Raw genomic sequence first — 16,809 nt, 5'->3', positions numbered from 1 at the left:
ATCCAGTTGTTTCCAATAAAATACCAGGCAGTGCCAGAATAAAACTAGGATATACCCTTTCCCCAGTTGCCTTGTCCTTGGCTGGCTTGTCCTAGTCAGTCCCCTTTGGCTACCACCATGCAATCCAAACTTGTGGCGCAGTGATTCGTGCAGTGATGAGGAGCTTGGGGTATTCTGTTGCTGAAAGCAAACTTTGGCGCCCCTATCTCAGTTCATATCCATCTCTGAGTACTTTTTACGTGTCAAGCTGTGCACTGAATTCTGGAATGTGTAGTCTAGAAGGAAGACTTACATACACGCAAATCATGCCAAGTCCAGGAAAACTGTGAGGCAATAGAAGGGCAAAGTACTGCCAGGAAATGGGGGTAAAGAGGGTATCTTAGGTATCTAGTACTGCTAATAACAGAAATACCACAAGTGGATGGCTTTAACAAACAGGAATTTATTTTCTCACACTTTAGGAGGCTGGAAGTCCAAAATCAGGGTACCAGCTCTAGGGGAAGGCTTTCTTTGTTGGCTCTGAAAAAAGCTCCTTGTCTTTTCAGCTTCTATTCCTTGGCTCCTAGGTGATCTTCATGTGGCATGGCACCTATCTTCCCCCATCTCTACTTGCTTAATCTGCTCCTTTTATATCTCAAAAAAGATTGACTCAAGACGCACCCTACATTAATATTGCCTCATTAACATAACAAAGAAACCCCATTCCTAAAAGAGGTTATAACCACAGGTATAGGGGTTAGTATTTACAATAGATACTTTCTGAGGACACAATTCAATCCGTAACAGAGGGACTGTAGCTTGTAGGATGGAGATGAGGCAGTGGCATCTGAGCTGTGCCTTGAAGGACAGCATGCACTCAGGATCTGGTGAAGATCTCATTTTGTTTGGCATTATGGCTTCCTGAGGTGGGGAAGAGAGAAACTTGAAAAGTGAGGTTAAGGCTTGATTATCTCACCAGACTCAAAAGTCTGATATTTGAGCAAGGGTCAGATCTGGTCAGAGCTGTGCTTTAAGAAGAATGCTCTGCCCTTGTGGGTGGATTGCATGGGGTAAAGGGCAAGAGTGAAGAAATCACCCTTTTCAGTTAACAACGCAACTCTAACCCCCTCAACCTAACCGCTGCCCCCCTGCCAAAGTGCCCCCATTTTGCTTGCTTTCAAAATGAGTCAAAAAATCTTAGCACTTTACCCTTCTCTATCTAGCATCCAATCTTTGATTAGGTGCTTACATCAGGACATTCTTTATATTCTCATTTACCTGGATCCTGGGGGGCCAAGGGGTAAAATACAACTATGCCATCTTTAAAAAAAGTATCAGGAAGATCAAAGTTTCTGGTCCTAGCCTTCATCTTTCTTATCTATAAGTACATTAACAAAGTATAAAGATTTAATGAAAGTACAGTGTGAGTTTTCTGAGTGTGCAGTTTTCCACTGTTGTTTTTGTTTGTATGTTTTATTTGAATTTTTTTCCCCTTTGTAGCTAACTGTTAATTATCAGCTTTAATGGAGGTGAGCAAAGGGTAGATAACCCAAAGAGGCAGATAATTAAAAACCTCTGTTATTTGACTTTGGGAATCATTCCTGACATATCCTTTCCTCATATCAGAAAAATAGCATGAGGACAGGAAAAGCAAGGTATAAATTTGCCTTCTTCTACCTAGGAGGAAAATTTTTTTAAATGTTGAGTTTGCCATTTGTTTAGCGACTATCTCTCTGTAGTCCATATTGCTTGGTTTCTTGGCCCAGTATCTCTTTCCTTCTAGGGGAAATTGCTTCTTCCTCCCAATTAAACCAAGTTGATCTAGTAGAGCATCCAAGTGTCCCTGGCCACAGGGGTAGGTACACAAGAGAGAATGGGTACATGAGAGAGCAACCAGATGGTGTTTGAGGCCTCAGTTTCAACTGTTCTGAGACCAGATACACCTTTTGGTTTGTTTGTGTGAGCCACTAACTTTGTCTTTTTTATAAGGTCAAACTTGCTTTTCTGTTACTTATTTAGAAAGTCCCCAAAAAACCACACTAATCTGTACTCTTTTCCATTCCTACCATAACTGCTTTCGTTAATATTCTTATGACCTCTAATTCTATTGTTAAAATAGTTTCCTGACAGGCCTCCCCATATTCACTGAAGAAGTGAGTATTTTATTTTACTGCAGGGCTGTCTTCATGACGTATGACCTGTGCAGTCACATAGGCCCCGCACAAGGGACCTTCAAGGCACAAGGTGGGAAGTTGGCTTACCCATCTGTCCCCAGAGATGACCCTGCAGCATTTGCACAAATATTAAGTCTCTGGGCTGAAAACCAGAACAGGAACTGCCTGCACTCAGGCAGTAAACCCTCTTCAGTAAATTATTACAAAATAAAAGCATATACATGGATATTGCAGTAATATATATCAGGCAGTTATTAGAATTCTTCAAAGAGTTTAGATTCTTTGGTTTTGGAAACTATTGCAGCATTTAAAAGTAAATATCCACAGGCTTAGAAATAGAAATTGAATTTAAAGATCATCACATTTCACAAAAAGAACACTATTTTCATATGAAGGTCCAGACCCCAGTGTTTCTGCTTCTTTGGTTGAACCATGAGTGATACAATGGTTACAGGGAAAATCCCAAAAGTATAGAGCTTTCAGAGGGGAGTTAGCAAGATAATGAAAGGTCTAGACCACTACTGATCAATAGTACTTTTTGCAATGATGATGATGGAAACATTCTCTATCAGTGCTTTCTATATAATAGCTACTAGCCAAAAGTGACTATTGAGCAATTGAAATGTGCCTAGTATGATGAGGAAGTGAACATTTAATTTTAATCAATTTAAATGTAAATTTAAGTGGTTAATGGCTATCACAATGGAGAACAAAGGTCTAGACACTATGATATATGGAGAATCCTTGAAAGAAATGGATGTGTTTATCTTAGATGAGAAATACTTCAGAAGGACATGTTGGCTGTTTTTAAACATCTGAAGGGTTGTCATGTGGTTGTTTAGATATACTCAATGATTCCACATAGCAGAACTAAAACAAATGAACAAACAGTTCCACATGAACCAGTTTCGGGCTTTATATAAAGAACTTTCTAACATCTAGCTTATCTAAAAATGCAATGGGTGACTAAACTAGACGCACTTCTAAGTCCCTTTCCTCTACTACAAATCTACGTCTCTATGATCTGTTGGGAATGGTGTACTATAGGGAGAATTCATTTCCAGCTAGATAATCATGCAATACTAAGGTCACTTAGGACACCCAGGCTTGGTGGCCTTGTCTATTTTTCTATTAAATTCTGGGTGAAATATACTCTGTCAGTCTCTAAGATTAATAGTTCTATTTTCTACTCACTGTATTTGAGAAAATTCCATTACTAAAGTAATTTGTGAGAAAAAAGAAAACTAACTTTTTAAGACCTTTTCCTTGAGGCTATCAACATATATGTTCCATAAGTTCTTCACTTCCCTGCCTTGATAGGTTTGTAAGATTATGTCCCTAAAACATTGACAGGTCAACATTGAGAATGATGCAATTCCTAGGTTAGATAATAGTCAATGGTAATTACTTCAAGTAAGAGCATAATGTGACTAGATGGGAGCCGTTGCCATCATCAGTTTCTGAGTTTACATTTGTGCAATCATGTCTTTTGTGTGATACTCAACTTAGGGAAAATTTTAAAGTTAAAATAATTACACAGTTTATTTAATGATTCAAAAGTATAGGCCAATCAAATGATCCAAAAACAAATGTTTACTGTGCACACACTATACTCCAAGCAATATGCAAATATTATGGATACAGTGGAAGACAAGGCATGGTATTTACACTCATGCAGCTTATAGTCAAATGGAGGAGCTAGACAAGTAAATTATAAATCACAGCTGGGAAATTAATACTGTGTTGGGAGGGGGCATACAGAAGGAGTGTGGGAGCACAAAGAAGGGCACCTAATCTAGCCTCAGCTTGGGGAAGTGTGGAATGGGGACAGGATAGGTTATTAAACACTTTTCTGTATCAATTTAGATGTGATTTTTTCTCATGTAATCTGTCAATGTGGTATACTTGCCCTGGACTTATTTGCCTTTGGATCCATCCCCTGTTCTACTCCCTACTATACTGGGGCTGACCTCTGCAGGCTGCAATTGCCCAGGCTTCCTGACATGTGGCTGCCATCTTGGTTCAGCTAACAGGCAGCACCAGCAAGAGATTAGAATGCAGGATGTTGAAGCAGCCAGAGTTTTTTCTCCTCCTTCCTCTGCATCAGGTGGCTTCTCCTTCAATGACTGCATATTCTCCATGGCTCCAGTTCCCATCAGATTGGCCTACCATGGCCCAGATCCTGTTGAACCCAATACCTGGGCTCCAGTAACACAATCTCTTCTCTTTGTATTTCCAACCTAAAGGTTGGAGTGACTTCCTGATGTTGCTAATCACTGGATTCCTTGCCTCTCCCATTTGGCTTCTCCATTAGTTGTGTAACCAATCCCCTGCATTAAATTCCCTCTGTGTTAATATTTACAGTGTGTTATAGATTGAATTGTGTCTCCCAAAGAGATGTATGTCAACTTGGCTAGTCCATGATTCCCAGTATCGTGTGATTGTCCACCATTTTGTCATCTGATGTGATTTTCCTGTGTGTTGTAAATTCTGTCTCTATGATGTTGATGAGATGGGATTAGGGACAGTTATGTTAATGAGGCAGGGCATAATCTACAAGATTAGGTTGTGTCTTAAATTAATCTCTTTCGAGATATAAAAGAAAGAAGGGAGCTGAGAGACATGGGGACCTCATAGCACCAAGAAACAAGAGCCAGGAAAGTAGCACGTCCTTTGGATCCGAGGTCCCTGCATGAGAAGCTCCTAGTCCATTGTAAGATTGATGACAAGGACCTTCCTCCAGAGCCGACAGAGAGAGAAAGCTTTCCCCTGGAGGTAATGCCCTGAATTTGGACTTCTAGCCTACTAGACTGTGAGAGAATAAACTTCTGTTTGTTGAAGCCATCCACTTGTGGTATTTCTGTTATAGCAGCATTAGATAACTAAGACACAGTGGTTCCTATTTTCCTGGCCAAACCTTGATTATTACATGTGGCCAATTATATTGATTGATTTTCTAAGTGTTAAGTTTCTTTGCATTACTAGCATAAACCCAACTCTGTTACCAACAGTTAAATATGTTTAAGTCTTTTTATAATTAATAGCAAAAACAAAATAAAACACTCTTGGGTCCTTAAATGTCCAAATAACATTCTATCTCTCTCATTCTCTTCATAGCTTCCTCAAAAATAATTTTTACACTCCCTAATTTTTGTATATATACTAAAAATTCTAATAGCATAAGTAATCGAGTGATATATTTAAATGTAAACAATCCAAGCAATATACATAAAGCTATATAACACTATCGGCATGATACAGCCCAAGTGGTTTCTCAGAGGGAGATGTATAGCCTTAAATAGATGTATTAGAAAACAAGAAATATTTAAAACATCCAAGCAATTCAAGAAGCTAGAGAGTGAATAGCATATGAAACCGAAAGAAGTAGAAGGTAGGAAATAATGAAGATAAATGCAGAAATAATGAAATAGAAAACAATAGAGTCAAATAACAAAAGCCAGTTTTTTGAAAATACTTGTAAAATAAACAATTTATGCAAGTATGCTTATTTACTAAAGAAAAATCACAGTTAAGCACTATAAGTTAAATAAAATTGTACAAAATATAGATGCAGAAGAGATTTAAAATAGTATAAGAGAACATTACAAATATTACCAATCTCTCAGGACAACCAAATGATGGACAAAGAAAAGCTTCTATATGTAAAAGTACTTCAGCTAATGAACTAAGAAGGAATGAAAGAATTAGAAAATTACCATTCTGTAACCCCTAATGCATTAATGGATAAAGGTGATGTTCATCAATGACTGCTAACATCAGCACAAAGGAAGACAGCCAGACATTATGTACCTCCTAATGGAAGCAAAAGACAAAAACAACAACAAAACAAACAAAAAGCTTAATCTGATCGAGCGTCTATCTCTACCAATTTAAAGAAATTCAGGGGCTAAAGAACATGTTAAACGACACCAATGTATTGCAGTCAGACAAATCAAGACTATGGGAAAAAGTACACAGTGTAAACCAATAACCAGCTGCCATTAAGTTGACTCCAACTCATGGTGACCCCACATGTGTCAGAGTGGGACTGTGCTCCATACGGTTTTCAATGGCTGATTTTTTGGAGGTAGATAGTCAGGCCTTTTTTCCCAAGCACTTCTGGGTGTACTGGAACCTCCAACCTTTGGGTTAGCAGCTGAGCCTGTTAACCGTTTGCACCACCCAGGGACTCACAAAACATAAAACCTTTTACTCCCCCTAAAAAAAAATTTCGAGGAAAAAGAGTGATGTGGGAGTAACCTGTAGATTATAAATGACTCAAGGAACATAAGAAACCATTACAATGTATACAACCATATTTGGACACCAATTCAAGTGAACTAAATTTTTAAAAACGTATAAGGCCATTAGGTAAATGTGAAAAATAACTGGATATTTGATTTTAACAACTTATTTAAAATTTTCAGGAATAATAATTGTATTGTGTATATGCTTTATAAAGGAGTCCTTATGTTTTAAAAACGCATACTGAAATATTTGGAGCCCTGGTGGCCTAGTGGTTAAGAGTTCGGCTGCTAGCCAAAAGGTCAGCAGTTCAAATCCACCAGCTGCTCCTTGGAAACCCTATGGGGCAGTTCTACTCTGTCCTATAGGGTCACTAGGAGTCTGAACCGACTTGATGGCAATGGGGCTAGTTAGTATACTGAGATATTTAGAGATACAGTGGCATGATGTCTTAGATTTCCTTCACATAATTCCAGCAGCAGCTATGGGGGGTAAGCAGGGGCATATTTAGAGCAAGATTAGCCATGTATTGATGATTATTGATGGAGTGTCAGGTAGATGGAGTTCATTATACTATTCTCTCTACTGGTGTATATATTTGAAAATTTATGTAACAAAAGCTGTCATTTCAAATATCATGCCATTAAATTTGAAATCCTAAGTGAAACGGACCACTTTTTTTTGGGGGGGGGGGCAAAACAGATTGGTGCATAAAGAAATAGAAGATTTTCATCTAACTAACAATGCAAACTGAAACGATTTTCAAAGCTCAAGTCACCCTTACATGTTTCAGGACAAGGCATTTTTGAAGGCCAGTTCTATGAAATGCGCAAGGCTCAAGGAAAATGAATCACCATCTTATGTGAATTCTTCCAAAGCATACAAAAAGAAGGGAAAATTATTCACCTCATTTTCCCATGCTGCTCAGTCTGCAGAGGGAGGGGTCCCAGATAGGATCTGGAGTCAGGATTAGGACACGGAGCAAAGACTGAGACGTCTTCCCACACCAGGTACAGGTGACACCTGCCCATACTTGCCCCTGCTGTCAGCCTGGGAGGCCCTGGGGCACGTTGGCTAGATGTAGTGGGCCCTAACTCCCCTCATTGGTGATCTCAGGGCAGTGAAGGCATTGGTGTGAGGGAGCTGGACTCAGATCCACACACGGCAGGTGCCCAGGCAGTGCCAGAAGTCAAGGTGAGGATACTGAGTGAGGACAGAGTGGACCCCAGCCGTACCCCTGCTGTCAACCCTGGGAGATCCCATGCAAGATTCCCGGATGTGGTGTTTCCTGAGGGAGGTGAGGCATCATCTGAGGGGGGTGGGACTCGGGTCATCAGAGAGGGGAGTCCCAGGCCCTGCCCAGCAACAAGAGGAGAACTCTGACGGAGGACTGAGGGGACCTCCCACCCAGAGAGGGCTCCACAAAAATCCATCCTGTGCCAACGCTTGGAGGCCCCAGGCAGGGCTCTCAGACAGAGGCGCCGCCCTCACTTTCTTCTCTGGGGTCTTAAGGAGGGGGACAGCCTCAGGTCAGCAGAAGAGAGGCAGTGCAAGCCCTTTCAGGAATATGATGCCTTAAGAACTGAGGACTGACGCCCCACCCCCCACCCCACACCTCAGACAGGAAGTTCGAAGCTCCACTCTGCCCCCTTTTGTTAGCCCTGGGAAGCCTTGGGCATCTGAGGAGGCGCGGTGTCATCTGAGGGCCCAGAGTTGGGTCAGTAGAGGGAGGGGTCCAGGACATGCCAGCGGGCAAGGTGAGAACCCTGAGGGAAAAAACTGAGGGGACCTCCCACCCAAAGGAGACCCACAAAACCTGTGCTGCTGTCACCACTTGGAAGCCGCGGGCAGGGCTCTCAGAGGCGCTGCCTCACTTTCTTCTCCGGGGTCTGAAGGAGATGGGGGCTTTGGGCTGAGGGACGCAGCCTCAGGTCAGAAGCGAGGGGGTACAGGCCTTTTGGGGAGTAAATATGGTAACCTGAGAAGGGCTGAGGATGCCCCCCACCCAAACAGAAGGTTCCTAGCTTGCCCCTGCTGTCAGCACTGGGAAGACCCAGGCAGGGTCCCCGGATGTGGAGTTGCTCCTTGGGCGTCTGAGGTGGCGCAGCTTTGTCTAAGGGGTTGGAGTCAGGTCATCAGAGGGAGGAGTCCAGGCCCTGACGGAGCAAGGTGAAGACCCCAAGGGAGGATTGATGCCCCCACTCCCCCTATGCTACCCCTCCTCTCTGTGCGCTGATTTCCTAGACCCTCCTACCCCCTCCCGAATGCCGTCAGCCCTGGGAAGCCCCAGGCAGGGTCACTGGATGTGGGGTTACACCCTGGGTCAGCAAAGGAAGAGGTCTAGGTCCTGCGAAGGGGCAAGGTGAGGACCCCGAGGGAGCACAGAGTCCCCCTCCCCCATGCCACTCCTCCTCCCTCCATGCTCTCCCGGCCTCTTCCTGCCCCTGCCGTCAGCCCTGGGAAGCCCCAGGCAGGCCCCCGGATGTGGAGTTGCTCTTTGGGCGTCTGAGGCGGCGCAGCTTTGTATGAGGGGCTGGAGTCAGGTCACCAGAGTGAGGAGTCCAGGCCCTGACAGGGGCAAGGTAAGGACCCCAAGGGAGGATTGAAGCCCCCACTCCCCCCCATGCCACCCCTATTCCCTGTAGGCTGATTCCCTAGACCCTCCTACACCGCCCCCCACCCCCCACCATGCCGTCAGCCCTGGGAAGCCCCAGGCAGGGTCCCGGATGTGGGGTTGCGCCCTGGGCGTCTGAGGAGGAGCGGCTTTGTCTGAGGGGGTCGGATTCAGGTCAGCCGATGGAGAGGTCTAGGCCCTGCCGGGGGCAAGGTGAGGAACCTGAGGGAGGATAAAGAGGTCCTCCAGCACAGAGAGAGGCTCGTCTCCACTCAGCTACCCCTTCCTGTTCTCTACTGCTCCACTGTCTCCCCTTTCTCTGTCACCCCCTCCTCCCTTTGTGCTCCCCTAGCCACTCACCCTCCCCCCCCCACCCGCTCCTGCTCTCAGCCCTGGGAAGCACCAGGCAGGCTCCCTGGATAAGGTGTCTTCAGACTTGTGCCTTGGGTATCTGAGGAGGCCAGAGTCTGGTCAGCACAGCGAGAGGTCCAGGCCCTGCCAGGAGGCAAAGTGAGGACCCCGAGGGAGGACAGAGAAGTCCTCCACCACAGGTAGAAGCTCCCCTCCACTCCGGTCCGTCCTCCTCAGGAGTGCCACCCCCTCCTCCCCTTCTCCGTGCTGCTCCCTTCTCACCCCTTCCGTGTTGCTTCTCTTTTCTCCCTATACCACCCTTTCTGCCTCCGTGCCACCTCCTTAGCTCCTAACTCCTCATCTCTGCTCCAGCTTTCAGCTCTGGGAGACCCTGGGACAAGAGGGGGCAGATGTGGTAGGCCCTCACTCCCGCCTGTGGGGCGGGAGTCTCAGGACTGTGAAGGCCTTGGTCTGAGGGAACCAAAGTCAGGTCCGTAGAGGGAGGGGCCCAGGCAGTGTCAGGAGCTAAGGTGAGGACACTGAGTAAGAACTGGCATTTTCCCAACCCAGGTAGAGGGGACATCTGTGGGCCTTGCTCCTTTTGTCAGCATTTGGGGGTCCCCAGGCAGTGGTGGCCTGATGAGTAATATCCTTTCATCTTGGGTATCTGAGGGAGGTGAGGCTTGGTCTGAAGAGTACAGCCTCAGGTCAGCTGAGAAAGGAGTCCCAAGCACTACTAGGCATCAAGATGAGAACACTTAGGGAGGGTTGAGGGGACCTCCCACCCCAGATAAGAGAGAACTCAGCCCCACCTTACCACTGCTGTCATCACTGGAGGACCCAAGGCATGGTCCTTGCATATTTTTCCTGACTCCAGATGTGAGAGTTGGAGGGAAGTGAGGCTCGGTCTGAGGGGTAATGCATCAGCACAGTAGAGGAAGGAGTTCTGGGCCCTGCCAGAGATCAAGAAGGGGATCCTGAGGGAGCACTTGGGTCGGGGGAGGGACTTTCCTATGGGAGACAAGGGATGTAATGCCTTCTCACTTTTGTCTCTGGCTGGGGGTTCAGGGAGGTGAGGGCCTTGGCCTGAGACGGTGACGGCAGGTCAGTGAGAGAGCCACATCAGGTCAGCAGAGGAAAGAGCCCGGGCTTCACCAGGAGTCAAGGTAAGGGTTCTTGGTAAGGACTGAAGGTACTGCCCATGCAGAAAAGAAGGGACCCCACAGAGTCTGCCTGTCCTCTGTTCTCAGCCCTAGGAGGCCCTGGGCAGGGGTGGTCAGATGTGGCACAACATCGCTTCCCCCATGGATGGGGTAGGGAAGTGTTTCAGGGACATGAGGCCTTGGTCTGAGGGGGTGACGCAGAAAAGCACGGGGGCAGCCCAGGCCATGCCAGGAGTAAAGATGAAGACTCTGAGGGAGGACTGAGGGTACTTCTCACCCCAGAAGACATGTGGCCAGCCCCTGCTGTGAGCTCTAGGAGACCCCAGGCAGGGGTGGCAAGATGGGGCCACCTCTCACTTCTGCCATAGGGAACAAGTCATGGAGTATCTCACGGAGGTGACATCTTGGTCTGAGGTGGCAAGACAAGTCAGCAGAGGGTGGTGCAGGCCCAGGCAGGAGTAAAGATGAATACCCGGAGGGAAAACTGACGGTACCTAACACCCTGGAACAGACAAGGCTCAGTTCCTGCTGTCTTCCCTGGAAGACTATTGGGCAGGTGAGGCTGGATGGAGTGCCTCTACTTTTGTCTCAGAGTCCTAGGAAAGTGAGTGCCTTGGTCTGAGGAGAGGGCAGAGGGGTGGCCCAGGCCCTGCCAGGTGTGAGGATGAATACCTTGAGGGAGGACTGTAAGGGTATCTCCCCACTCCAGAATGGATAGTGCCCAGCCCCTTCTGTTTGCCCTGGGAGACCCCGGGCAGGGGTAGTGGATGTGGCATCTCTTCATTTTTGTCCTGGAGTCTTAGGGAGACGAGGGCCTTTGTCTAAGTACTAGATGATGTCAGGTTAGCAGAGGAAGGAGTCCCAGTCTCTGCCAAGATAAGGACCATTGGTGAGGACTGAAATTTTCTTTCACCTCAGAAAAGAAGGGACCCCACATGGCACAACTGTCCACTGTTCTCAGCCCTGGGAGGACCAGGGCAGGGTTGGCCAGATGAGGTGAGCCCTCCCTTCTGCCTTGGACAGGGTGGGGCAAGTGTCTCAGAGAGCTGAGGGCCTTGGTCTGAGGAAGCAAACTCAGGTCAGCAGAGAAGGGGTGCCACAGACCCTGTCAGAAGGGAAGATGAATACCCTGAGGGAAGACTGGGGGAACCCCCCCACCCCAGAACAGACGAGATCTAGACCCTGATGTCTATTCTAGGAGACCCAGGAAGGGGTGGCTAGATGTGACATCTCTTCCTTTTTGTCTCAAGGGTCTCAGGTGAGGGTCTTGGTCTCAGCAGCCACATCTGGTCAGAGGGAAGAGTCCCAGGCTCTGCTAGGAGTCAAGGTAAGGACCCTTGGTGAGGACTAAATGTAGCCCCCACCCCAGAAAAGAGGGGACCCCACAGAGTCAGACTTTCCTGTGTTCTCAATCCTGGAAGGACCAGGACACGGATAGCTGGATGGGGCGAGATTTTACTTCTGTCATGGAAGGCAGGGAATAAAGTATTTCAGAGAGGTGATATTTTGGTCTGAGGGGGAGATATCAGGTCAGTAGAGTGTGGGCCAGGCCCTGGCAGGGGTAAAGATAATATTCTGGAGGAGGATTGAGGGTACTCCTCACCCCAAAACAGACAGGTCCCTGCCCTTGCTGCTAGCCCTGAGAGACCCCAGGAATGGGTGATTGGATGTGGCACCCCTTGACTTTTGTCTCATGGTCTCAGGGAGGTGAGAACCTAGGTCTGGGGTGGGGGGTAACATCAGGTCAGCAGACAGAAGAGACCCAGAACCTTTCAGGAGTTAAGGTAAGGACCCTGAGGGAGGACTGAGGGTATCCCCCACCCCAAACGGTGGGGGGGGGGGCACAGAAACTCTGTCCTGCCCTGTTTTCAGCCCTGGAAGGATCCAGGCAGGGGTGGCTACATTTTGTACCCTCTCACTCATCCCCGGAGTGGTGGAGGGTGTCTTAGGGACAAGGGGTCTTGGTCTTAGGGGTCAACAGTAGGTCAGCAGAGAGGGTGGGCCTAGGCCCTGCCGTGAGTGAAAATGAATACTCTGAGGGAGGACTGAGAATACCCCCCACCCCAGAACAGATAGGGCCCTGTCCCTGCTGTCAGCCCTGGGAGAACCTGGGTAAGGGTGGCTGGATGTGGCATCTCTTTTATCTCAGAATCTCAGCAAAGTGAGTGCCTTGGGCTGAGGTGGCAACAGAAGGTCAGCAGCGGGAGGAGACCCAGGCTCTGCTAGGAGTCTAGGTAAGGACGCTTGGTGAGGACTGAAGGTATCCTTACCTGGAAATGAAGGAACCCAACAGAATCTGGGTGTCTCCTGTTCTCAGACCTGGGAGAACGTGGGGAGGGGTGGCTGGATGTGGTGTTTCTTCACATCTGCCTAGGGTGGGGTAGGGTGGGTGTCTCAGGGACATTAGACCTTGGTCTGAGAAGGTGAAGTCAGATCAGCAGGAAGATGACACAGGTCCTACCCGTAGTAAAGATGAATACCCTGAAATAGTACTGAGAGTACTTCTAGCCACAGAACAGATGGATCCAGTCTCTACTGTCTGTCCTGGAAGTCCCTGGGGCACAGTGGCCAGATGTGGTATGCCCTCACTTCCTTCTTGGTTGTCTCAGAGAGGTAAGGGTCTTGTTCTGATGGGATCTGACTCAGGTCAGCAGAGGAGGAGTCCCAGGCAGGACTTGGAAGTGGTTCTTCCTGGTTCAGTCATGGCTGAGGAAGTGACACTGGAACAGACCCGAGTTTTTAAAATTTGAGTGAACCTGAACCATAACTGGAATGGGAAAAATTACAGGTTGAAGCCCTGCTAGAAACTTAGTATCCTTCTTAGAAAACAAGGGCAGCGTACACATTCCATAACAACCATATCTCTTGCCTATAGAATTTTGCTTAGAGTCAGAAACAGCGGTGCCCCACTCAAAGATGGTGGCTGAACATGCTGTTTTGACTGTGTGTCACACTCCTCAGTCCTGGCAGTAATCCAGTTTCATGCATCAGGCTCCTGAAAGCGCTCACTATGCCTCTTTCTAGTCTCCCACTCCAGCGCGTCGACTCATAATTTTTCTCATTTTGGTTATGGTTCTGGATCACCCAAATTATAAAAATTCAGGTCTCTTCTGGTTTCACTTTGTTGGTCATGACTGAACTGGTTTGAACCAGTTTGAAGCCCTGCTCCTAGGGCCTGCAAGGAATCAATGTGTGGACCTATAGGATCTTCCCATTCCAGGGCAGATAGTGCCCTCACAGAGTTCGACCAACCCTTGTAGTCTCCCCTGGGAGTCCCTGGGTAGGTATGGGCAAACGTGGCACTCCTTCGCTTTTCCTCCTTGGCCTCAGGAGTGTAGGTTCTTGTTCTGAGAGTTTTCCCTCAGGTCAGCAGAGGGATGGGGCCCAGGCTCTCCTAGGGGAAATCTGAGGAAGGGGACTATCTACCTCCAAACTGTGGGGACCTCACAGAGTCTGCCCCTGTCCCTCCTGCCAGCACTGGGAGACCCAGGACTATGCTTGCAGTCTGCAGCCTGAGGTGCTTCTCAATTCTTCTCACAGGGGTTCAAGGAACCAGGAGGCAAGGGCCTTGGTCTGAGGCACATGTCCTCAGGTCAGCAGAGCAGAGGAGGCTCAGGCACTGCTAGGAGGCAACGTGAAGACCCTGAATGCCTACCAAGACCCTGCACCTACCCGAGAACAGAGGGGACCCCACAGTGCCCAGCTCCACCTGCCCTACTGTCAGCCCTGGAAGCTTCAGGTTGTGCTGGCAAACTACACGAGCTGTCTCACTTCTTCCTTTAGATTCTTAGAGGACAGGCTGACCACAAGGACAGGCGGTCTGTGAGGCCGTAAAGCAGCATCTAAAGAGAAGATCTATAAGTTAACCTTTGTCAGAGCCACTGTCTTAGTTTCATAGTGCTGCAGTAGCAGAAACACCACAAGTGGGTGGCTTTAAAGTAGAAAAATTTATTTTCTCACAGTTCAGGAGGCTCAAAGTCTGAATTCAGGGAACCAGCTCTAGGGGAAGGCTGATTCTCTCTCTGTGGGCTCTGGGCGAAGATCTTGGTCTTAGCTTGTGTAGACCCAGAATGACTTGGTTCCTTGGTAGTTTTCATGTGGCACTTGTCTTCCCCCCAGTTTGCATGTGCTTGTCTCTGTGTCTCTTACTCTTCATATCACTTAGAAGTGATTAGATTTAGGACATACCCTATACTGATATGGCCTCATTAACATAACAGAGAAAATCCTATTCCCAGAGGGTATACCCACAGATATTGTTAGTTGCCTTTGAGTTGATTCTGACTTATGGTGACCGCATGTGTGCAGAGTAGAACTGCTCCATAGGGTTTTCAAGGCTGTGGCCTTTCAGAAGCAGATCCCCAGGACGGTCTTCCCAAGGTGCCTCTGGGTGGGTTTGAACTGCCAACCTTTAGGCTAGTAGTCCTTTTGTGCCACCCAGGGACTCCTTAACACAGGTATAGGAGTTAAGTTTCCAGCACATATTTTGGGGAGACACAATTCAATCCATAACAACTGCCAAGGTTGTTTCTCAACGGAGGCTGCTCATACTCTCCCTCTCTCCCCAGGCCTGTGGGCCCCCATTGCCCACCCTTCTGCCCACACTCCTGCCTTCTGCCCTCACCAAGAGTCATCATGTCTCGTGCTCCAAAGCGTCAGCGCTACACACTTGAGGAAGACATTCAGGCCCAAACTGAGGCACGGGGCCTGGTGGGTGCACAGGTTCCAGCAGCTGAGGAGGAGGAGGAGTCCTCATCTTCCTCTTCCTCCTTCAGCTTGTCCTTCCTCTCTTCCTTATCCTCTTCCTCCTCCTCTCCATCTTCCTCCCCCTTCTCTTCCTCACTCACTGTCCACTTAATCACCTCCTGTTTCTCCTCCTCCTCCTCCTCCCCCCCTTCCTCCCCCCGCTCTTCCTCCCCCTGCTCTTCATCTTCTTCCTTCCGCTTCTCCTACCCCTCCACCTCCTCCTCATCTTCTCCTCTGAACGTGGGCACCCAGGATGAGGAAGAGGTGCCTGCTGCTGTGACACCAACTACTCATCAGAGTCCTCAGAGATCCTTCTCCTTCTCCACTTCATTGAGCACCTCACATGAGGACTCCAGCAGCGCGGAAGAGGAGGAAAGTCCAAGCACTGCTCAGACCTCGGTAGGCACGGAGTCCTCGCCCAGAGATCCGCTAGAAGAGAAGGTGACTGATTTAGTGGAGTTCCTGCTCCTCAAGTATCAAATGAGACAGCCCATCACAAAGGCGGAAATGCTGAACACTGTGATCAAAAGGTACAAGAATCAATTCACTGTGATCTTCGAGAGGGCTTGTAAGTGCATGGAGGTGGTTTTTGGTGTTGATGTGAAAGAGGTGGATCCTACCATCCACTCCTATGCCCTTGTCAACTCACTGGATCTCACCTATGGTACGATGCTGATTGATGAGCAGAGCATGCCCAAAAATGGCCTCCTGATAATTATTCTGGGTATGATCTTCCTGGAGGGCAACTGTAGCTCTGAGGAGGAGATGTGGGAATTCCTTAATATGATGGGAGTGTATGCTGGGAGGGAGCATTTTATCTATGGGGAGCCCAGGCAGCTCATCACCAGAGACTGGGTGCAGGAGAATTACCTGGAGTACCGGCAGGTGCCCAATAGTGATCCTGCCCGCTATGAATTCCTGTGGGGTCCAAGAGCCCATGCAGAAACCAACAAAATAAAAGTTCTAGAATTTTTGGCCAAGATCAATGGGACTGAACTCAGTTCCTTCTCGCCCTGGTATGAGGAGGCTTTGAAAGATGAGGAAGAGAGAGCTCAAGCCAGAATTGCCCCCCTGGATAGTACTACTGCTATGTGTGTTGCACAGCATTGTCCAGCAGCCTCTCCTGCCCCAAATAAAGACTGAGGCAAAGCCTTCACTCTGTTTGAAGAGGGCAGTCAATGTACTCAATAGTGGAGGGCCAGGGTGGGGCTGCAGGAGCACAGTGCTTAACATCCTTATCTTTTCATCTTACTATTCTGTGTAGGTGACATGGAGATTTATATTCTTTTTGGTATTTTCCAAACGTTGTTCTTCTTTTTATTTTTTATATTGTGGTGAAAATGTACACAACAAAACATACCAAATCATCATTTTTTACATGTACAATTCATCAACATTGATTACATCTTTTAAGTTCTGCAGCCGTTCTCGTTATCCTTTTCTAAAAAATTCCATCACCATTAACATAAACTCAATGCCCTGTGAGCAAAATCTTCCCCCTTTTTCCCTCCCATGCCTGGTAACCACTAATAATCTT

At 47.6% G+C, this 16,809-nt stretch overlaps 1 protein-coding gene across 1 annotated transcript; it reads left to right on the top strand.

Moving 5' to 3' along the window:
- The first annotated feature begins 15,161 nt into the window (after window positions 1–15,161).
- On the top strand, window positions 15,162–16,415 carry LOC101359989 (melanoma-associated antigen 10-like). The gene is made up of 2 exons (XM_012556816.1): window positions 15,162–15,309; window positions 15,487–16,415. Exons 1-2 carry the CDS (start codon window positions 15,162–15,164, stop codon window positions 16,413–16,415), a joined length of 1,077 nt encoding a protein of 358 aa, XP_012412270.1.
- The last annotated feature ends 394 nt before the right edge of the window (window positions 16,416–16,809 follow it).

The sequence above is a fragment of the Trichechus manatus genome, unplaced genomic scaffold (assembly GCF_000243295.1).
Source record: "Trichechus manatus latirostris isolate Lorelei unplaced genomic scaffold, TriManLat1.0 scaffold00079, whole genome shotgun sequence".
Classification (NCBI taxonomy): Eukaryota; Metazoa; Chordata; class Mammalia; order Sirenia; family Trichechidae; genus Trichechus; species Trichechus manatus.
This window is presented reverse-complemented; position numbering and strand designations above follow the sequence as displayed.